The following is a 24,871-nucleotide window of genomic DNA, read 5'->3' on the forward strand; positions in this document are numbered from 1 at the left end:
ATAACCATCCGGGAGCCTTCATCCTGTGACTGATGGAAGCAGAGGCAAACACACAATTAATCACTGAACTGAACCCAAGGAACCCAGTGACAGAGAGAGAGGAGTGATGAGCAAATTGGCAAAGAATGGGCTGGCAAAACCAGCAGAGACAGCTGATCTGAACAGGGGAGAGATCGTGGACCCCAGACTGACAGTGGGGAGGCCAGCATGGGACTGATCTGGACCCCCCAAATGTGAGTGTCAGCGAGAAGGCCTGGGCAACCTATGGGGCCCTGAGCTGTGGATCAGTGTCTATCCCTGGAATACAAACAGTCATTGTGTGCCTATAGCACAAAGAGGGATGCTCTCTCAGCCTGGACTTTTAGGGGAGTGCCTGGACCCTACCCAGAGTAAAATGACAGACTCTAGATATCCCCTATGTGGAAGGATTTGACAATAGGGTGGGAGGGTGGGGGGGAAGGGGAGTGCGGGAGGAGGGGAGGGAGAGGGAACTGGGATTGACATGTAAAACAAGCTATTTAAAATTTAAAAAAAAAGAAAAAAATTTACAATGAGGCCTGGACAGTCTATGGGGCCTCTTGCAGTGGAACCAGTATTTATTCCTAGTGCACAAATGGACTTTGGGAGCCCATTCCTGTATGGATAGATACTTATTCAGCCTAAATACCTGGGAGAGGGCCTGCGCCCTGCCCCAAATGATGTGACAGATTTTGATGATGCCCCGTGGAAGACCTGACTCTCCCTGGGGAATGGATGGGGAGTGAGATGTGGGAGAGAGGGGTCAGCAAGAGACATGGGAGAGGGAACTGGGATTGATTTGAAAAATAAGATTGTTTATAATAAATAAATAAAAGTATATCATATTTATTTAAAAAATGAAAAACAACTGAGTCCCAGGAGCCAAGCTGCATCAAACTCTTTTATTCTTAATGCTGAAAGATGACGTCACAGGTTTCTGTGTGCATCATTAGCTGAAATGAAGCTCTATATCAGAAAACAATCTAAAGTTCACAATGACACATAGCTGTACTATAGATTCATTAGGTTAGACTCAAAAACACAAAGTATCCAATTGTTGCTAGCATATGTCCTGTCCCTGCTAAGTTTGGTTAGTGATGAAAGGTGATGATTAATACCTTGTACCCATTCCTGCCCTCAGTTCCCTGATATAAGAAACTATAAATGAGTGGGCATGCCCCCTAAAGACTTAAATCATAGCTGACTGTCTTTCAAGTGTAAAAGTTTAGGTTTGTGATTCTTTTAAGATAAGATTACCTTTCAAGATACATAGTAAAGTGATTGCTTCTTTTTTGTAACCACAATATGAAGCCTGCTAACAAAAGACTTAGTTAAGAAGAAATATTTTCTGCTTGCTCATATTTTGCTAATCCATACCAAGTTCTTGGATGTCGATGGATGTAGGTTATCGGGGTGACTTTGTTTTTAATAATGTAGGAGAGATGAAAAACTTGCATTCATTGTAATCATTCACTTAAAAAAATAGAATGCAACCACATTATAGTTTCTTCCTTATATACAAATGACCTCAATTATTCTTTGTGAGTATAAGGCAATCTGCTTTCTGTCCTTGTCCAGAAAATTTATCAACAAAATAAAATAATGCTGCTAAATTAGGTTGTTGTAAGAAATAGGTGAATTCATATTATGCAACTAAAATTTATCCTGACATATACAAGGCACAAATTATTGTTTGCTACATAAATAAAATAAAGGCAAGTATCTTGACATCCTGTGGAAGTTGTACTGATGCGGCTCTGGAACCAGGCTCGCTGGAAGGCTTCACTCAAAGAAAAAGCTTCTCGTTACAAATGGTGATCAGGAGCGGGATTGAATTTCCACATAGAATGACAAAAGCTTTAAAGGAATTTTAGAAACAGAAGAACAGAGAGAAGCACAGATTTTTGGTAGCAGCATTTTCTCAAGCGGGCTCTGTTAGCAGCAAGCAGAGATTCACGCAGCTGGCTTAAGGGGTCTTCCTGACTCGGCATAAAAAGAAAAAAAAAACCAGCAAGGTTCTTTTAAGAGACTCTGCTAACAATTGAAAAGTTGTACGTACAGCTGGAAGTGGCAGTGACCACATCTCCAAGCCGGCAGCTGGAGTCACGCTTACGCTGGCCATCTTGGAAAAAAAAAAAAAAGGCAGTTTAAACTGCCGCAGTTTTAACAGATAAGACATGTGGCCAGAAAAACATAAAGATTTACAGTAAAGTCAGACTTGGATGAAGAAAAACCTCTAAAGGGTTACAGTGTGTTTACAAATATATGTAAGATTGAGATAAAAAAGAAACGGCCCGGCTGTTGTGGCGCACACCGGTAGGATTTGCTGCAGAGGCAGAAGCAGGCAGATTTCCAAAGAGAAACCCTGTCTCAGAGAAAAATAAATAAAAGTGAAAGAAATAAAGTAATAACAGATAAATAAATAAGTCACGTAAAGATGGAAAATACACAGAGAGTCTGGATACTGTACGCTATTGTGTTTTTCAGTTTTATAATTGCTCAGGAAGGAACAACTGCTAAAGTACACTTGATTATAAATGCTGCTGAATTAATCCAACTTCTATCTTTTGAAAATGCCTTGACTTCAAAATTTAAGTATAAGGATATGTTACTTGGAAAGGAGATTTTGCTTATGTTTCTACAGAAAATGAAAAGCTGAGGATTCCTTCCAGGCTTCTGTGGTTTGACGAACCAAGACCCCCGGAAGCAGTGAACCAGGTGTTCCAACAACTGAAACAGCTAAGATGATGCAGCTTTACAGACCCTGAAAATAAGGACTTATACAGGTTTCTGAGTTTTGTCATGATCCCCATGGTATGAACAGCGCCCCCTTCCAGCACGAAGCAGTTTGGAATGAGCGACGTCCTAATTCCCATCTTGTTTATAAACCTTGGTTTTCATTTAAATGGGATTGTTTATAATTGGTTAATGATCACAGCCAATCTCCTTTTAATGGTAAAAAGGGGAATTATGGTATGGGTATTGTTTTTCATTTATTGATGCAAATTCAAGGTCAGTTGTGTGATGTGTATATTTCTCCTCTTGATTAAGTATTGTGCTTATACTGATCTTTTAAAACGTAATACATAATTGAATACAGACTATAGGTAGTTACTTATAATAGTCAGAATTTATAGTTAGGTAAGTTAGGTTTTCTAGATATATAGAGATGTATTTGAGACAGATAGATAGTCTTCAAACCTCTCAAAGACCTTCAGAAAAATGGCACTTAAAATGGTTTAGGGTTTTTCTTGACAATGAGAAATGTCTGCTCCTGGCAGCACCAATTATGTCTGAGAGGAAGATGGGCATCGAAGAAACTCGTTATGGAGTTTGCTTTCAACATGGCAAGATTAGTCATTTGGGCAAGAAACTGCACTTGCCTAGACTGTTTGACTGTTGCTGTATAAACTGAACATGCAGGACCCACAGGAAAGTGACTGCTGAACTCAGTCTTACAGGGTTCCTGCTTCATGGAAGAGTCTACAACACTTTCTTCAGGACACAGAAAAATGACTGACAGACTGCCAATGCAGATGGACAGTTTTGAAATTTCCTGCTTTGCTGAGAAATCTTCTGGATACATTGTGGCCTATGGGCTGAAGATGGATGGATGCCCCAACGTTACAGAGGAACTTTGGGTGACTGTCCAGGCAGTAAGATGTCTCTGTCAATCTTAGTGTGTATATATTATCCTTCTGTGGTCTTTGATGGAGTTGAAGACAGATAGTTATAATTATAGTTTTCCTTAGTTATAATAAAAGATAAGCTACATATAGAACTTCAGACTCACAAGGATGGGATGGATGATATTTTCTTTAAATCTTGCTAAAATATTGTAACTATGTTCTTACTTGATAACTGTTCTGTTATATACTTTAACATTTGACTATGTTAAAGTTAAGAGCTTTCTTTTTGTTTAAACAAAAAAGAGGAGATGTTGGGGAAGTCTTATTTCAATAAAGCACTGTTTAGCCAATAGGGAACCGAGATAGGAGGGACTAGGAGTCCAGGAGGACTCTGGGAAGGAGAAACACAGGAGAGTTGAGATGTAAAGCCATGGGGTAGGAAGCCTGGAAACTTCTCCGGTAAGAGACATACTTAGATTAACAATTATGGGGTAATTACTTAAGTCAGAGCTAGCCAGTAAGAAACAAGCAAGGCCAACAGCTTCATAATTAATATAGCCTCCTGTGTGTTTATTTGGGACTGCTGTGGCTCTAGAACCAGGCTGGCGGGAAGGCTTCTCTCAAAGAAAAAGCTTCTCTTTACATTGTACAGTAGCAATGATTATTTCTATAATTTTACTCACTTCAGGTAGTTCCACAAATGATAAATGACTGAATAAAGGTAAGAGTTGGTGAAAACAATCAGAATTTAATATCAAGCAATCAGTAGCATCATGTGATAGATACTAAGGAAATCATCACAAATGTCTTGACTTCAAAGTCTATGAATATACTCTGACAGTTGCCTTCCTCAGAGCATCCATTACATCTCTGTTCCTCAGACTATAGATGAGGGGGTTAAGCATAGGAATCACCACTGTGTAGAACACAGACAGCACCTTGTTCTGTTCAGTAGAGTAATTGGACTTGGGCATCACGTAAATGAAGGTAAGGGTCCCATAGTAGAGAGTGACTGCAGTGAGGTGGGAGGTGCAGGTGGAGAAGGCCTTTTGGCGGCCCTCAGTTGGGCGCATCTTCAGTATGGTAATAAGAATGTAGATGTAGGAGACAACTATAACAAACATTGTCACAACGATAATGGAGCCAGAAGAGATAGAGGGGATGATATCAATAACAGAGACATCTGAACAAGACAGTTTCAGCAAAGGGGAGAAGTCACAGAAAAAGTGATCGATCTGATTTGGTCCACAGAAGGACAGATTTAACAAACAACCCGTAAATGTCCAACCATTCATGCAGCCACCAACATAGGAAGTTCCCAACAGTAGAAAGCAGATTCTGGGAGACATGAGCATGGAGTAGAGGAGTGGCGAACAGATTGCTACATAGCGATCATAGGCCATGGCAGCCAGTAGGAAGCACTCAGCTGACCCAAGTGACACTATAACACACAGCTGGGCTTCACAGGCAGCCACAGGTAGGGCCAACCCATGCCCAAGGAGTTCCATAAGCATTATAACTGAGACTGAGGTTGAATATATAATGTCTACAAAAGCCAGATGGCTGAGGAATAGGTACATGGGTGTGTGAAGCTGGGAAGAAATCCTTATCAATGTGATGATGCTGATATTTCCTACTAAAGTGACAATGTATACTCCTAAAAATATCACAAAGAAGACGATACACAGTGTAGGATCTTCTGTCAGTCCCAAAATTATTATCTCTGACACAGTGGTATAGTTTCCAGTCTCCTTTTGTGTGAATTTTTCCTGTTGAAGAAAATGAAAATAATTTCTTTTTATGTTTTGATTTTTCATATTGCTGGATTTTTTCTTTTCCCCACACTTATTCATGGTTATCTCCTCTGCCCCATACATAAATGCTGCATTCTTAGGAATTGTGGTTTCGTCTCTTTACCTTTGAATAAAATGAACCTCACTTTCTGTCATTTGGTTGTTTTTTTTTGCATGTACTCTTTCTTAAATGTTACTACTCAATACTTCACTGCTAATATCTCTCTCCAATGGTTCAGGTCCATATTTTCAATGATCTATTTATTCTCATTTTGCTCATTGTATATTAGAAATCTCACAAATACCTTTCACAATGTATTCCCATACCAAACTAACCCTTTTCTTTAATCTGTCCACCTATATTGCATCTCCAGTCTGCAACTTGGCAGCCTTCTTAGCTTTTGTTTCACTGTGCCACATATAATAAAATATATTTATACCAGTTATTTCCCATTTTATCATCTTGTTAACACAAAACATAGCTATTCTATCAAAGGTCACAGAACTACTTCATTATTGAGTCAAATGAGTGATCATGGACCAGGAACATGGAATCAGGTTGCCCCGGCTACTATTATCCTATGTGATAATATTTTATAAGGCTTTTGTAGTTACAGAACAAAAGAAATCCATAACACAAGTCACTTTACAAATATAATTGTAGAAGCATCAAGTAGGTAGATTAGAGCAATCATTCAGAAATCACTGTTATAGGTCTCAGATGCTGTCTGATTATACCCTTAGCTTTGGGGTTGGTAGAGGCTAGTATCCTAAGAACACACTCCATAAGATTTAATATAATAGTCACAAGGGTGTTATACTAGACACAGAAATGTGCAACAAATGGCTATAAATGGGGTTGCCTTTTTTATCAGTTTACATCCTCATCTCTTTTTTGTTACTGCTGTAATCAAGGCTCTGGTTATTCTTCTTTTGTATTGTTTTGTTTGCCTAACTTCTTTCATTATTTTTTATGTTTCATGCTAATATAAAATTGTGATCTCTTTATTCATTCAATTCTTTCAGTAACTTCTCAAATCTTCATTATATAACATAACCTCATTAAAACAATACACATCACATATGTCCTTGAATATTATCTTGCCTCTCAGGGTATTTTTGCCCACTACTCACACCAAACCAGATGTTCATAATTTTCAGGTGATTTATGCTCATAGTTCAACATTATTTCTCTACAAAGCCTTCTCTGACTCCTAATGATTAACCAGATTTCTTTGTTATAGATGTTTTGTTTATTTGTTTGTTTGGTGGCCTTCTGGTCTCTCATTTTTCTCAAACATCATAGTCTCATCAATATGGGTTTTATCATTCTGTTACAAATATCCAGGGCTGGAGCATAAAAATTTATTTAAAATGGTGAATGCATGTATGATTAGTGAACTGAATAGGCTCTGAGGATCAAGGTAATAACATAATTCATGAATCCTGGCACCCTCCCCCACAAAAAAAGGTTTCAGAAAGAAAAAGAGCCAATGAACTTTTAATTCATGGAAAGTGCTGCAATGGTACTACAATGATTGTTCTTTAATTCTGATTGATAGAAACTTATAAAACAACTTTGGCAAAATACTTGAAAATTCAAATAAACATCATACACATCAACAATAAAAATCTGGTAGATTTATAAATATTGCCTTTTCATTATGTATTATTTTTCATACATATATAAATATAATACACATGCTTGTACACACAAGCACAGTATCTTGCTGTGACTCATAAACTAGCCTCAAATCTCAATCCTCTTATTTCAACTTTGTATAGGCTATGCATACAATTACAGGTATGTGACACTATGTACAACTTAGACATATTTTAATAGTGCTGCATTTAGTTGAAGTTACAACATAAGAATTTGGTTTACATTGTGAATACTTACCCACATAAATTTTTAGATATGAATAATAATCTCTGAGTGAGTAGAACATAACTTAATTGCTACCAGTTTTAAAGATGTTTATCCTTTACAACTGTTAACTGTCACAGTAAGGAATCCCAAAATTACCTAAACCACCATGTTACTAACATGAAAATATGATAAATTGGCATAATAGTCCAAATCTTACCTTATTTTCTTAGGGCAGTAATCGAAAACAAATATCATCTTTTTGGATACAAGGTAGGTTTACCTACCTAATTTTCAGTAATGAAATACACTAAGTCAAATAATTCCCTATAGCTCATTGTTTGTGGCTTTCTTTGTTGATTGAAGTGTTTAGGGTACTGCATATTCCTGAATGATATTCTGGGATATGACGTACTTCCTAAGAGCCTATGTCATCCTCTTTGGCTTAATACTCAGAACTTTGTAGTCTACATTCAGTCACTTCTCCCAATTTATCTCCCTATAACATACACTCCCTTCCAATTATATTCTTTTCAAAAGTCATGTTAGATGATGCAATGATTGTCACCTCATGCATACTAGATATAATATACATAGTACAAAATTTTCTACTGACAATTTTAATGCAGCTCTTAGGTTTTTAAACATTTCCCACTACCAGTAATATCAGCATTAGCTATCTTTCAAATATATCAATTCCTTAAGTGTGTTTCCAATTTTTTCCTTTAGTAAAAATAAGCATTTAGTTTCAGTGATGTGAGCCTCAGCTCTTTCAGTAAGTTAACTATGAAGAGCAATGAATTGATAGTTAGACATCTGTAGCCCATTAAAGAATATCTTCTATAATTTCTCTGATAGATCTTGATTGTGTTCACATGACATTAGCAGCAGCTTACTGCCTCGATGTCAGGTCTACCATTAAAAATAAGTTTTTCATTGCCTTAATTGCCGATATTGCAATGGTTCAAACTCTTTTATACAAGAAATCATTGAAATGATTGAATAAAGTTAGTATGCCTCCACTCTTTTCTCTATTCTAAAATTAATATTTATAATTTGCTAGAAAGCTCATCCAAATCTAACATGCTTGTACAGTTCTTTGAAATCTTTCTTAACAAACTGTGACATGCACAGAGTATCATTTATGCTCTGTGCTTCCTGCCTGGATCTCAGTTCAATGGTGGTGATCCTGCTTTCATTGTGACAGCATTAGGAGTCCCTCTGTGCTGGCTGCATCGTCCTATGGAATGGAGTAAAACCAGGCAGCTTGTCAGCTGGGTTAAACTGCTCATGGCTCTCATTTTTGTGTTTGTTCAGTAATGCTATTTGTTCATATACTGGAGCTTTTCAGATTAAAAAAATGATGTCTACAAAGCAACAGAGGTATTTTGTTACGTACCTGTGTTAAGTAAGTTCATTTTCTCTCTTTTATTGAAAATTGATTTTTTTCTCACATTGTATATCCTGATCATTGTTTCCCCTTCCTCTACTCCTCCCAGTTCCTCCCCACCTCCTCTATCATCTGGATCTAATCCCTTTCTCTCTCATTAGAAAACAAACAAGTGTCTAAGGAAATATAAATAAACTTTAATATAAGAGATGAGATAAGACAAGAAAAAAACTAACACATTGGAATTAAAGAAAAACAAACAGAAGGAAAAGAGCCCAAGAGAAGAATGAGTGACCCACTCACTGGAAAACTCAGGAATCCCATAAAAATACTACACTGGAAGCCATTGTATATATGCAGAAGATCTGATGCAGAGTCATTCAGGAACTATGCATTCTGCCCCAGTCTCTATGAGTTCATGGGAACTTTAATCATGCTGATTTAAAGGGCCTTGCTTCCTTGGTGCCCTCCATCCCTTCTGTCTTATACATCTTTCTGCCTCCTCTTTTACAGGGTACCCTGAGCCCTGAATGGAGGAGTTTGCTGGAATTAAATAAAAGTGAAATGCTGGTGCTTTCAGTTGTTCCATGTTTTGAAGAGCATAACTTTCCTTTCTACAAGCCAGAACTTTCTGTTACACATCTGCAAGTAAGCACATTCCTCTGACACCTGCCCAGGTCTGGACTAAGACAGTCTTCTGTGTGCTATGATGACCACTACTTGCCCTTCTCTCACTCCCTCCTACACTTAAGTTCCTGATCTAGACTGGCATTTATTCTTGTCACCATAGGTCAGAGACTCTGACCACTCTGTTATCCTTTCTCCTAATTGGTTCAGTCACTTGTGATTGCAAATAGGGAACTTAGGACCAGGAACCTAATCCAACCCTAGTATAAGGTTTTTCCTCTAGATTTTTTTCATACTCTCATCTTTCAAGTTTAGCAGTGGTTTTGGCTGCCTTAGTTTCTTGGGTCTCCAGGTCCAACTATTATGGCTGTATCAGGAACACTACAGGGTCTCTCTTGCCCAACATCTTAAACCAATGAAAATCTATCTCAATAAAACCCATGCTCTTGCACTTACCATTTAGAAACAGAGTTGTGATGCTGAATTGCAAAAGGGACTTTAGGAAGATATATTCCATTTACTTTTATAATTATTTAGAGGCTGAATACAATGTGAGCTTTTGAATGCACTCAGTGACCAAGGATACACATGCAGTAAGGATGATGATGGATGTCTTTGACCATGATGGCAGAGAAAAGAGGCTCCCAGAAAACACTGTGAACTCTTGGGGCTGTTCCTGCTTGTCCCTTTGTAATACAGGTCCCTAGGTTTTTTGTAGAGAAATGATTTCTGGAACCAGGTGACTCATTAAGTCCTGGCTGGCTCTCTCTAGGGGACATCTACATGTTATGGTGTTCTTTGGAATTCTTTTTCATTGTTTACTGAAAGCCAGTGAAATGATTTGTGTTTTCCCAGAAGAATTCTTTTAAAAAACCTATTTTATTAATTGAGGCTAGTTAGGATGGTGATGTAAGAGGACTTCTCAGTTAAACTTTAAATCAAATTGCAAAGTTCTGTCCAAAATGAAAGCTAGGATAGTATATAATGAACATACTGCTTTGACCTAGTGTTCATTTTCCTGAAGAAACATTAAGATGATGATAGAATTCTGTATAAAAGTTTCACTCTTTTTGGGTATCTGGGGCCCATTTCTTCCCAACCCTCAATACAACAACATAGGAATACCTTTTGAGGCTCCTGAGCATCCACATTGCATTGCAGGCAATAAGTCAGGTGCATTAAATACTTGGCTCAACTCACCCAAATATTCTCCTCTTTAACAAGTGGTGCTGGCCTAATTAGATTTCCACATAATGAATAATGAAGTTAGATCTATATCTCTGGCTCCACAAAAGTCAATTCAAAATTGATCAAAAACCTTAACATAACATCTGAAACTTCAAAAGGGATAGAAGACATAAGTAAGACATTTTTAAGATATAGGCATAGGATGTAAGGGCAATCTGGGATGTAACATCTGTCACCCTAGAGGTCACCAACGGTGATTCCATTGATCTGTCCAGCTAACAGGTGTTACCTTCCTTGTTCACCAACCCATGTTCATTTTTCCAATGCTGTGCATTCAGTCAGAGGATGATCTTCCCCAATAGAGCATTCTTTAATCAAAGATACATGTGTAGCTGCACATTCCTACAAGAACCTTCAAAAATAAGTCCAGAATATAAAACCAAAGGAATCTCAATAAATGACCAATCGTGTTAAATAAAAGATAAAGTTTCTGCTTAGAAGAGGAGTGGACATCAGAACAAAGAGAAGAGATAGTCCACATAATTTTTAAAAATTCAAAAATGCACATTAGAGAGTGAATTTTTACCCATAGTATATAAAGAACTGTAAAGTTTAAATACTAAAAATAAAATGTATTGCCAGGCAGTGGTGACACCACTTTAATCCAAACACTGGGGAAGCAGAAGCAGAAGCAGAGAGATCTCTGTAAAATCAAGGCCAGCCTTGTCTACAGAGCTAGGTCCAAGACAGCCAGGGATTCACTAAGAAACCCTGTCTTCAAAATCCTGAATAAATACATAAAATGTATTAGATCAACAAAGGAACTAATGAGCTAAATAAACTGACCTCAAAAGAATTGAAAATAGGCAATAAACATTTGAAAAACTGTTTAGCTTCCTTAGCCATTAAGGAAATACAAATTAAAACTGCTTTGAGATTCAGCCTCACTCAAGTCAGATGGCTATCACTAAATAAAGCAAAGACAGCAAATGCTGGTGAGGATGTAGGGAAAGAAGAACTTATAAACTGCTTGTGGGGATTTTATTTTGACATTCATCATGTAAATGAATAGAGGCTTTGCTAAAAACTACAATTACTGCCAAGTGCCTTTAATCCCAGCAATCTGAAGGGAGAGAAAGTGGATCACTGTGAAATCAAGACCAGCCTGGTCTACAAAGTGAGATCGAGGACAGGCTTCAAAGCTACACAGAGAAACTTTGTCTCAAAAAACCTAACAAAACAATACCCCAGTATACTCTTAAAGCCTTTATATCAACATACTGGAAAGACACTTGCATACCATGTTAATGCTGCACTGATCTCAAAAACAAGGAAACAGACTGAGCAAGATGTCCATTCACAAGAAATGGATGGAACTGGAATTCATTAAGAAACACAAAGCCAAAAGCCTGGGGACTACCACAGAGCCTCCCCTCCCAGCGGGAGCCAAACACCCTAGATTCCTGGTCATCTTTTCCACCAAGGAGACCAAAGGACCAGGTAAACAAGGCCCTATATCAGGGCCTGACTTCCAGTGCCTGGGGACTGCCAGAGAGCCTCCCCTCCCAGTGGGAGTCTACACACCCCAGTTTCCTGGTCTTCTTCTCCACCCACTGGACAAGTGCCTGCAGACCCCCAGTGAGCCTTCCCTTCCAGCTTGAGACTACCCACCCCAGTTTGCCTGTCTTCTCCACCCATGGGACCAGGCAATTCAGAGTGTGTTTCTGGGCCCCTGCTCAAGTGACTGGAGACTGCCACTGAGTCTCCCCTCCAGGTGGGAGCCTACACACACCAGATTACCAATCTTCTCCACCCATGGGACCAGGACTAGGACCAGGAAGAGAAGAACTACCAGAGTATTGGACTTGTAAGCACCCACCGAAAGGGAACTCTGATCCCCTACCACCGGACCAGTAAAAGGCTCTTTTTGCACCCACTAGAAGAAGGGAAGGGGAAGGGACAATACAAAAACACACTCAGCAACAGAAAAACAAATATTATACCACCAGATTCTAAAGACTCCACACCAGCAGGACTCCAGCATTCCAATGCAAATGAAGCAGAAGAGAATGACCTTAAAAACAACTTCATGAAAATGATAGAGGCCCTAAAAGAGGATATAGGAAAATCCCTCAAAGAAATGGAAGAAAAAAAAAACAAACCAAAAAATGCAAGAAATGGAGGGAAAACCAAACTAAAAAATTCAAAAAATGCAACAAATGGATGAAAGACAAAGCAAAAAAAAAAAATGCAAGAAACAATTCAAATAGTGCAGTGGTTGAAAACTGAAATAGAGACAACAAAAAAACACAATCTGAAGGAATACTGGAAATAGAAAAGCTGGGCAAACAGTCAGGTACTACAGATACAAGCATAACTAACAGAATACAAGAGATGGAAGAGAGAATCTCAGGTGTTGAAGATATACTAGGAGAAATTGATTCATCAACCAAAGAAAATCTTAAGTCCAACAAATTCCTAACAAAAAACATCCAGGAAATATGAGACACTATGTAAAGACCAAACCTAAGAATAATAGGTATAGAAGAAGGTGAAGAAAACTACCTCAAAGGGGCAAGAAAAATACTCAGCAAAATCATAGAAGAAAACTTTCCCAATCTAAAGAAAGAAATGCCAATGAAGGTACAAGAAGCTTACAGAACACCAAATAGAGTGGACCACAAAAAAAGTCCCCTCGCCTCATAATAATCAAGACCCCAAATATACAGAATAAAGAAAGAATATTAAGAGCAGCTAAGGAAAAAGATCAAGTAACATGTAAAGGCAAACGTATCAGAATTACACCTGACTTCTCCATGGAAACTCTGAAAGCCAGAAGGTCCTAGATAGATTCTACCATCACTAAGAGAGGCCACCCCAGGCTACTATACCCGGAAAAGCTTTCAATCACTATAGATGGAGAAAACAAGATATTCCATGGCAAAACTAGATTCAAGCAATATATATCCACTAACCCAGTCCCGTAGAAAATTCTGGAAGGAAAACTCCAACCCAGGGAAGTTAACTACAACCAGAAAAACATAGGTATTAGATAATCCCACCTTACCAAAAGCCAAAAGAAAAAAAGGGGTGGAATTCCACACATAATTGCACCAACAACTACCATTCCAAATCAAAGAAGAATAAGCAATCAATGGTCATTAATATCCCTCAATATTAATGGTCTTAACTCGCCCATAAAAAGACACAGGCTAACAGAATGGATTCAAAGACAGAATCCATCCTTCTGCTGCATACAAGAAACACACCTCACCCTCAAAGACAGATATTACCTGAGAGCTAAAGCTTGGGAAAAGATTTTCCAATCAAATGGACCCAAGAAACAAGCAGGGGTAGCAATCCTAATATCTAACAAATTAGACTTTAAAATAAAATCAATCAAAAGAGATGAAGGAGGTCATTACATACTCATCACAAGAGAAATCTACCAAGATGAACTTTCAGTTCTGAACATCTATGCCCCCAATACAAAGGCATACACGTTCGTAAAAGAAACATTGCTAAAACTTAAGTCACATATAAAGACCCACACACTTATAGTGGAAGACTTCAACACCCCACTCTGACTACTAGACAGAAATACAAGACAGAAATGTAACAAAGAAGCAAAGGGTCTAATAGAAGTTAAAAACCAATTGGTATTAACAGACATCTATAGGACATTCTATCCAAATAAAAAAGAACATACCTTCTTCTCAGCACCACATGGAACCTTCTCAAATATCGACCACATTCTTGACAACATATCAAACCTCAACAGGTACAAAAAATGGGAATAACTCCATGCATCTTATCAGACCACCATGCGTTAAAATTAGAATTCAACAACAACACAAATAGCAGAAAACCTACAAACTCATAGAAATTGAATAATGCACAATTGCACCAATCCTGGGTCAAAGAAGAAATAAAAAAGAAATTAAAGACTTCCTAGAATCCAATGAGAATGAAGACAAAAACATACCCTAACCTATTGGACACTTTGAAAGCAGTGTTAAGAGGAAAGTTCATAGCACTAAGTACCCACATGAAGAAACTGAAGAATAGTTACGCTATAGAATTAACAACAGCACAGCTGATTTTCTGTGCTCTCTGATCTAGGAAGGCGCCGAGGAGGAAAACTAACAGGATCTATTTGTGAATTCTGTTTAGGGTGCCACCAAGTGTCTTTGGTTGCAGCACTGCCACAGTATTGGACATTATACTGTGGAGGACCATATAGTTGAGGTGTAGACTGCAGGCCGGTTACTATGGGGGCTCTTATTAAATCTGGATATATAAACAATCTGCAAAATAAAAACCACATGATCATCTGCAAATAGTGAAAGTTTGACGTCTTCTTTCCCAAATTGTATCCCCTTGATCGCCTTTTGTTGTCGTATGGCTCTGGCTAGAACTTCAAGTACAATGTTGAAAATGTATGGAGAGAGTGGACAGCCTGGTCTTGTTCCTGATTTTTGAGGAATTGCATTGAGTTTCTGTCCATTTAGTTTGATGTTGGCTGGTGGTTTACTGTATATAACTTTTATTATGTTTAATTATGTTCCTGTTATCCCAGATCTCTGCAAGACCTTTATCATGAAGGGGTGTTGGATTTTGTCAAAGGCTTTTTCAGCATCTAGTGAGATGATCATGTGATTATTTTTTCAGCTTGTTTATATGGTGGATTGCATTGATGGATTTTTGTATGCTGAATCATCCCTGCATCCCTGGGATGAAACCTACTAGATCGTGGTGAATGATGGTTTTGATGTGTTCTTGGATCCGATTTGCCAGTATTTTATTGAGTATTTTGCATCACTGTTCATGAGGGATATGGGTCTGAAGTTCTCTTTTTTAGTTGTGTCATTGTGTGGCTTGGGGATCATGGATATTGAAGCCTCATAGAAAGAGTTTGGCAAAGACCCTTCTACTTCTATTGCATGGAATACTTTGAGAAGAATTGGTATAAGCTGTTCTTTGAATTTCTGGTAGAATTCTGCACTGAGGCCATCTGGACCTGTGCTTTTTTTGGTTGGGAGACTTTTGATTACTGCTTCTATTTTTCCTAGGGGTTATAGGTCTATTTAAATTGCTTATCTATTCTTGATTTAATTTTGGCAAGTGATAGCTATCCAGGAAGTCATCCATTTCCTTTAAATTTTAGAATTTTATGGAGTACAGGTTTTCAAAGTATGACCTGATGATTCTCTGAATTTCCTCAGAGTCCATTGTAATATCCCCCTTTTCATTTCTGATTTTGTTAATTTGCATGTTCACACTCTGCTGTTTGGTAAGTTTGTCTATCTTGTTGGTTTTCTAACTCTACCAGGGAACTCTTACAGCTGATTAACATCTTGAGCAAAGTGGCAGGCTACAAGATCAACTCAAGAAAATGATAGGCCTACTATATACAGATGATAAAAGGGCTGAGAAAGAAATCAGAAAAACATCACACTTTGAAATTGCCACAAACAACATAAAATACCTTGGGGCAACGCTAACCAAAAAAGTGAAAGGCCTGTATCGCAAGAACTTTGAATCTTTAAAGAAAGAAATTAAAGAAGCCCTCAGAAAATGGAAAGATCTCCCATGCTCTTGGATAGGTAGGATCAATGTAGTAAAAATGGCAATCCTGCCAAAAGCAATCTACAGATTCAATGCAATCCCCATTAAAATCCCAGCACAATTCTTCACAGACCTTGAAAGAACAATAATCAATTTTGTATGGAAAAACAAAAGACCCAGGATAGCCAAAACAACCCTGTTCAACAAGGCAACGTCCGGAGGCATCACCATCCCTGACCTCAAGCTCTATTATAGAGCTATAGTCCTGAAAACAGCTTGGTATTGGCACAAAAATAGACAGGTAGACCAATGGAATCGAATTGAAAACCCGGATATTAACCCACACACGTATGAACATCTGATCTTTCACAAAGAAGCTAAAAATATACAATGGAATAAAGAAAGCATCTTCAACAAATGGTACTGGCATAACTGGAGGCTGGCATGTAGAAGAATGCGGATCGATCCATGTTTGTCGCCATGCACAAAACTTAAGTCCAAATGGATCAAAGACCTCAGCATAAATCCAGCCACACTGAACCTCTTAGAAGACAAAGTGGGTGGTACCCTTGAACGAATTGGTACAGGAGACACCTTCCTGAACATAACACCACTAGCACAGACAGTGAGATCAACAATTAATAAACGGGACCTCCTAAAACTGAGAAGCTTCTGTAAGGCAAAGGACACAGTCAGCAAGACAAAAAGGCAGCCCATAGAATGGGAAAAAATATTCACTAATCCCACATCTGATAGAGGGTTGATCTTCAAAATTTACAAAAAACTCAAGAAGCAAGTCTCCAAAACACCAAAGGATCCAATTAAAAAGTGGGCTGCAGAACTAAATAGAGAATTTTCAATAGAGGAGTCTAAAAGGGCTGAGAGGCACTTGAGAAAGTGCTCAACATCCTTAGCCATCAGGGAAATGCAAATCAAAACAACTCTGAGATACCATCTCACTCCTGTCAGAATGGCTAAAATCAAAAACACCAGCAACAATTTATGCTGGAGAGGTTGTGGTGAAAGGGGAGCACTCCTCCATTGCTGGTGGGAGTGCCAACTGGTTCAGCCACTTTGGAAATCAGTATGGAGATTCCTCAGAAAAATGGGAATAAACCTACCACAAGACCCAGCAACTCCACTCTTAGGCATATATCCAAAAGATGCCCATTCATACAACAAAGATGTGTGTTCCACTATGTTTATAGGAGCATTATTTGTAATAGCCAGAACTTGGAAGCAAGTTAGATGCCCCTCAACCAGAGAGTGGATAGAGAAAATGTGGTATATTTACACAATGGAGTACTATTCAGCAGAAAACACAATGGAATCCTGAGATTTGCAGGCAAATGGATGACACTAGAAGAAAGCATCCTGAGTGAGGTAACCCAGTCACAAAAAGAGAAACATGGCATGTACTCTCTCATATATGAATTTTAGACATAGATCTGGGGAGTGCCAGCCTAAAATCCCACGGCCACAGAGTCTGGGAAATAGAACCTTCATCCAGTGGCTGATGGATGCAGAGGCAGACTCCCACAGCTAAACACTGAGCTGAACTCAAGGAATCCAGTGACAGAGAGGGACGACTGATGAGCAAAGGGGTTAAGACTGGGCTGGTTTAACCCCCAGAAACAGCTGACCTGAGAAGTGTTAGCTCTTGAATTCCAGACTGATGGTGGGACTCCAGCATGGGATTAATCAAGACCCCTAGAATGTGGGTGTCAGTGAGGAGGCCTAGGCAATCTATTGGGCCTTGGGTAGTAGATCAGTTTTTATCTCTGGCATACAAATGGACTTTGGATGCCCATCTAACAATTAGAGATGCACTGGACTCTTGGAGGAGGGTTTAAGCCCTGCCCTGCACGAAATGACAGACTGTGGACATCACTATGGAGGGCCTCACCATCCCTGGGGAAATGAGGAGATATTGGGGGGTTGGTGGTAGGGTGTAGGAGGAGTGGAGGGAAACTGAGAGGGACCTGGAACTGACTTGTGAAGCAACCTTGTTTCTAATTTAAATTTAAATTTAAAAATAAATAATAAAAAAAGAAAAAACCACATGATCATTTCACTAGATGCTGAAAAAGCCTTGGAGAAATCCAAAACCCCTTCATGATAAAGATCTTGGATCGATCAGGAATAACAGGAACACACCTAAACATAATGATAGCTATATACAGCAAAACAACAGCCAACATCAAACTAAATGGACAGAAACTCAAGGCTATTCCTCTAAAATCAGGAATAAGACAAGGCTGTCCACTCTCTCCATACATCTTCAATATTGTACTTGAAGTTCTAGCTAGACAAACAGCAAACGACAAAAGGAGATCAAGGGGATAAAAATTGGAATGGAAGAGATCAAACTTTCACTATTTACAGATGATATGATAGTTTATATAAGTGACCCAAAAAACTCTACCAGGGAACTCCTAAAGTTGATTAAAAAAAAAAACCTTCAGCAAAGTGGCAGGATACAAGATAAGCTCAAGAAAATTAGTCACCCTACTATATTCAGATGACAAAAGGGTTAAGAGAGAAATTAGAGAAACATCATTCTTTACAATTGCCACAAATGGCATAAAATACCTTGGGGTATTGCTAACCAAACAAGTAAAAGACCTTTATTGCAAGAACTTTGAGTCTTTAAAGAAAGAAATTAAAGAAGACACCAGAAAATGGAAAGATCTCCCATGCTCATGGATAGGTAAGATCAACATAGTAAAAATGGCAATCTTACCAAAAACAATCTACAGATTCAATGCAATCCCCATTAAAAATACCAGCACAATTCTCCACAGACCTTAGAAAAACAATTCTCAACTTTATAGGGAAAAACAAAAGACCCAGGATAGCCAAAATAACCCTGTTCAACAAAGCAATGTCCAGAAGCATCACCATCCCTGACTTGAAGCTCTATTATAGAGCTGTAGTCCTGAAACAGCTTGGTATTGGCACAAAAATAGACATATAGACCAATTGAATCTAATTGAAAACCCTGATATTAATCCATACACATATAAACACATGATCTTTGACAAAGAAGCTAAAATTATACAATGGAAAAAAGAAAGCATTTTCAACAAATGTTGCTGGCATAGCTAGATGCTGGCATGTAGAAGACAGCAGATAGATCCATGTCTATCGCCATGCACAAAACTTAAGTTCAAGTGGATCAAAGACCTCAACATAAATCCAGCCATGCTGAAACACTTAGAAGAGAAATTGGGAGGCACTCTTGAACAAATTGGTACAGGAGACCGCTTCCTGAATGTAGCTCCAGTAGCACAGACACTGAGATTAACAATTAATAAATAGGACGTCCTGAAACTGAGAAGCTTTTGTAAAGCAAAGGACACAGTCAAGAAGACAAAAAGGCAGTCCACAGAATGGGAAAATTTATTCACTAACCCCGCATCTGACAGAGGGCTGATCTCCAAAATTTACAAAGAACTCAAGAAGCAAGTCTCAAAAACACCAAAGGGTGAAATTAAAAAGTGGGGTACAGAACTAAACAGAGAATTCTCATTAGAGGAGTCTAAAATGGCTGAGAGACACTTAAGAAAGTGCTCAACATCCCTAGACATCAAGGAAATGCAAATCAAACAACTCTGAGATACCATCTTACTCCTGTCAGAATAGCTAAAATAAAAATACCAATGACTGATTATTCTGGAGAGGATGTGGAGAGAGGGGAACACTCCTCCATTGCTGGTGGGGGTGCCAACTTATACAGACACTTTAATAATCAGTATGGAGATTCCTCAGGAAAATGGGAATCAGTCTACCATAAGATCCAGCAATTAATTCCACTCTTAGGCATACACCCAAAAGATGCACACTCATACAACAAGGAATCTTGAAATTGGCAGGCAAATGGATGGCACTAAAAGAAACCACCCTGAGTGAGGTAACCCAGACACAAAAGGCCTAACATGGTATGTACTCACTCATATATGGATTTTAGACATGGATCAGGGGAGTGTCAGCCTACAATCCCATGCCAGAGAGTCTGGGAAAGAAAACCTCCATCCAGTGACTGATGGAAGCAGAGGCAGACACCCATAGTTAAACACTGACTGACCCCTTTGCCCATCCTTCCTCCCATTCTAAAACTGGATTCCAGGAGTTCAGCTCCTGTAGGGAGAGATCTATGTATCTATAGTGCTGATCATGCCTATTCGGGTGTGGTCACAGGTACATAGAACATACAGGGGATAAAATAGCTAGGAGGAGGAGACTCTTTCTCTTTGTGTTCCAGTTGCAGCCTGGAGAGCAGCGTGTGGACCTTTGGTTCTCAGCTTTCTTGGCTTCTCGTGTAAGTGATTTCTCCCTCAATAAAATATCATAGGACATCCCTATTTTGTGTAGTTTAATATTTCCGCATTAGGCTCATGCTAAGCTGAGGGTGACTGCTTCTACTTCCATCAGCTACTGGATGAAGCCTCTAGGATGGCATCTAAGGTAGTCATCAATCTCATTATAGGGGAAGGGCATTTAAGGAAGTCTCTCCACTATTGCTTAGATTCTTAGTTGGAGTCATCCTTGTGGATCTCTGGACATTTCCCTAGTGTCATATTTCTCTTTAAACCTATAATGGGTCCCTCTATTAAGGTATCTCTTTTCTTGCTCTCCTCTATTCTTCCCCCCGACTCAGTCATTCTGAACCCTCATATCCCCCCCCACCCCTTCTTCTCCCTTCTCTGTTTCCTAACTTCCTCCTCACTGCCCCCTGTGCTCTCAATTTGCTCAGGAGCTCTTCTTGTCCCTGTCCCTACTCCAGGGGAACATTTATGTCTCTCTTAGGGACCTCATTGTTTCTTAGCTTCTCTGGAGGTGTGTATGGTAGGCTTGAAGTCTTTGCTCTGTGTCTAATATCCATATATGAGTGAGTTTATACCATGCTTGTCTTTCTGTGACTGGGTTACCTCACTCAGGATGGTTTCTTCCAGTTCCATCCATTTGACTGCAAATTTCAAGATTTCATTGTTTTTTCCACTGAGTAATACTCCATTGTGTAAATGTATCACATTTTCTCCATCCATTCTTCAGTTAAGGGGCATCTAGGTTGCTTCCAGGTTCTGGATATTACAAACAATGCTGCTATGAACATAGTTGAACACATGTCCTTGTTGTATTTATGTGCAGCCTTTGGGTACATGCTCAAGAGTGGAACTGCTGGCTGATATGGTAGACTGATTCCTATTTCCTGGGAAACTGCCATACTGATTTCCAAAGTGGCTACACCAGTATGCATCCTATCGCATCCTCTCCAGCATAAACTGTCATTGGTGTTTTTGATTTTAGCCATTCTGGCAGGTATAAGATGGTATCTCAGAGTTGTTTTGATTTGAATTTCCCTGGAGGCTATGAATGTTGAGCAATTAAGTGTCTTACAGTCATCTTAGACTCTTCTATTGAGAATTCTCTATTTAGCTCCACTTTTTAATGTGATTATTTGGTGTTCTGGTGACTAGCTTCTTAAGTCCAAATAGATCAAAGACCTCAACATAAATCCAGCCACAATGAACCTCTTAGAAGAGTTAGTGTGAGGTACCCTTGAACGAATTGGTACAGGAGACAGCTTCCTGAACATAACACCAGTAGCACAGACACTGATATTGACAATAAATGGGACCTCCTGAAACTGAGAAGCTTCTTCTGTAAGGCAAAGGACACAGTCAGCAAGACAAAAAAGCAGCCCACAGAATGGGAAAAAGATATTCACTAACCCCACATCTAACAGAGGGCTGATTTCCAAAATATACAAAGAAAATTTCTTTTGGATTTTTCTGGTGTGTTTTCTGATATTGCTATACAGTTTTTATTGAGAAACAAAACAAATCATCATATATATGCGAAATTAACATATTTTATTAATTCTTTGAGAATGCCACATCGTTCATTTCATTCTCAGTCCATATCCATCCCTCACTCCCATAATGTCCCCCCACAAAAGAAAATTTTAAAAATATGATTTCAAAACAAACAAGCAAACAAAAAACACTTTGCTCTAGCACTTTATCACCTCTCCAACACCTCTTCATTGGTCTTAGTGGCAGTGAAAGCTGTCATGTGTCATCCAGTATACTCTTTTGTCCACTATGCTTTACTTGGAAATGTTCATTGCAATGAGTTGTTGGCCTGGTTCAAGTTCTCTGGCATTTGGTACACAATCAGTATTGGACCCTCATGCATACTCCTCTCAGATGTCCTGCTGTCATGAAGTCATGGAGATCCTGTGGCTATGGTTCCTCAGGACCAGTCCTTTCATACACTCTGGCAGGACATAGATGAAGTAGATGTTGGGTGGACTGAATCAAAGCCCTGGATGTGGTACTGGTTGGTAGTTGATTTGGTCAATCTGGACTGCTGGGACCGCCCTCCCAGCTGAAGGACAGAGCCACCTCTTCTACATCCATGCCATCAGGTTTAGCTCTTCCACACCAGCAGTGAGAGGTGGGGACATTCTGAGTGTGGAGCCATCTCTCCCATGTGGGGCAGGGACAGCTCTGCTGCAGTGACCAGCGAGGGTCAGGGACAGCTCTCCCAGGGCCAGCAAAAGAGGGTGCCATATCAGCATAGCCCTCAGATTTCAACATGCATGATTCTTGTGGACCCCTGGGGTAACATGTGCCACAAAGATCAACATACACCCCAGCTGTAGCAGAACCAGATACAGACATGACCCTTAAAAGCAGCTTAGGTGTGGATGTCACCATAGCTCCAGTAGCAGCACAGACCACCCAGATCATTATGGCCCCAGTGACAGCATGACCCTAGGACACCAATATTGTCTCAGGTGTTGACCAGACCCCAGGTATCTCCATAGACCTCAGTGATAATAGGAGCCATCAACGCCAACTCAGATCATGACTAATGTAGGACCATGGACCCAAACAATGCTCTTGGTATCAGCATGGCCCTAGATGTCATTATGTCCCCAAATAGTAGCCCAGCCCACTTATGTGAGCATGGCTCTGGTGGCTGCATGACCCTCAGATACCAACCTGGCTTCAGGTGGAATTCCAGACTCTGGGCATATGGACAGCCTTCAGTAGTAATTGAAGTCACAGAGACAACATAGACCCAGACATGGCCCTCAGCAGCAGCTCAAGCACAGATATCACCATGGCCCATGGCCCTAGATAGCAGCACAGGTCACTCAGATCAGCCAGACCTTGGCAGCAACGTGGTTCTTAGACACCAACATAGACTTAGGTGACTGTCCACACACCCGGTAATTGAAGTCATGGACATCAACACAGACCCTGGCTGGCATAGGGCCACAGACATAGACAAGGTCCTTGGGGTCAAGTCAGGTCTGGATGTCATCATGACCCCTGGACATAGCCAAGGCCACTTAGCTCAGTATGGTCTCAACAGTAGCACAACCCTCAGACACCAACATAACTACAAGTAGAGACTCTGTGTGGTCGTTGGTGGCAACATAGGCCATGACACCAACACAGACTCTGGCTGGGGTAGGACAATGAACCTAGACATTGCCCTTAGCAGCAGCCCAGGAATGGATATCATCATGCCCTGGGTGACAAGCAGGCTACCTTCATTAGCCTGTTCCTCACCACCTTTGCTTCTCCATTTCAATCTCTTTCCACAGTACATGAGCTGGTCTACTCTCTATCTCTCCCATTTCTCCACATTATGTTTGCTCATCATAATAGCACCTATCTGCCCTAGCCTTGCAGTGTTGGAAAGGCCTGTGGAGTTGTCAGGTAGCCTGGACCATAAGCTACCTTGCCTTTTTCATCTTAAGATATTTTCCTCTCATTCCATTATCTCTTTTCTAGATTAATTACACATATAGGGAGAGTCAGGAGGGAGGGAATTTTCAATATAGATCCTACCTGTGAGAGAAAATAGGGTTTTGTGGAATATTTGTCTGTATGAATCTGGCTTTGTTTTTCTTTTCTTTTTTATATATTTTTTAAATTTAGAAATAATCTTATTTTCTATGTAAATTCCCCCATTCCCTCGCCCTCCCATCATCCCATGCCACCTGTCAATCACCCCAACCCAAACCTCACCCATTCCCTAAGGATAGTGGGGCCCTCCACAGGGAATCATCAAAGTCTGTCACATCTTTTGGGAAGACCTAAGCCCTCTTTCTTATATCTGGGCTACAATAGTATCCCTCCATAGGTTCCCAGCACTCATTTCTAGCAACTCACAACCACCAGCTCCAGGGAATCTAACACCCTGCTTTGTCTAACATAAGCACCTGGACACATGTGGCATACATGTATTCATACAAATGCATACACACAGATAAAAATAATTATTTTAAGACTATATAGGACCCAGATCCAAAATTGGCAGCCCACACCTATTATTCAAGCACTTAAAAGGTCTACTAAGATGAATTTCTGTGAATTACAGGCCATCCTGGGCTGTATAGTGAGTTTGACACCAACATTGGATGGAGAATGAAATCCTGTCTAAAAAACAAAACAGAAACTTTATACGTGCATAACTTATCTTCCCCAGGATAAAGAATGCCAACTGTTGATCCAATACCAAATCTCAGCCTTGAAAAAGTACATACAAGTAGCATTGTACACACTAAGCAGATTATATTTAGGAATATAGGTATGTACATATACATAAATGTGTATAACAACAATTTATGAAAAGAGAGGCCATAAATGTATTAGATAGCAAGGAAGGGTGTATGGGATGGCTTAGAGGAAGAAAGGGAAGGGGGAGATGTTGTTATATCAAATATCAAAAAGAAAAGGAAAATATTCATATGGATATCAAAAAGAAA

General features: G+C 39.5%; 1 protein-coding gene across 1 annotated transcript; it reads right to left on the reverse strand.

Moving 5' to 3' along the window:
• Positions 1–4,468: 4,468 nt before the first annotated feature.
• On the reverse strand, positions 4,469–8,379 carry LOC101827505 (olfactory receptor 473-like). Its single transcript, XM_005075718.1, has 2 exons — positions 8,368–8,379; positions 4,469–5,398 (listed from the first exon to the last, which is right to left on the reverse strand). The coding sequence occupies exons 1-2, from the start codon at positions 8,377–8,379 to the stop codon at positions 4,469–4,471; spliced, it is 942 nt and encodes a 313-aa protein (XP_005075775.1).
• Between the last annotated feature and the right edge of the window lie 16,492 nt (positions 8,380–24,871).

This window comes from Mesocricetus auratus, unplaced genomic scaffold, assembly GCF_017639785.1.
Source record: "Mesocricetus auratus isolate SY011 unplaced genomic scaffold, BCM_Maur_2.0 Super-Scaffold_4256, whole genome shotgun sequence".
In the NCBI taxonomy this organism is placed as follows: Eukaryota; Metazoa; Chordata; class Mammalia; order Rodentia; family Cricetidae; genus Mesocricetus; species Mesocricetus auratus.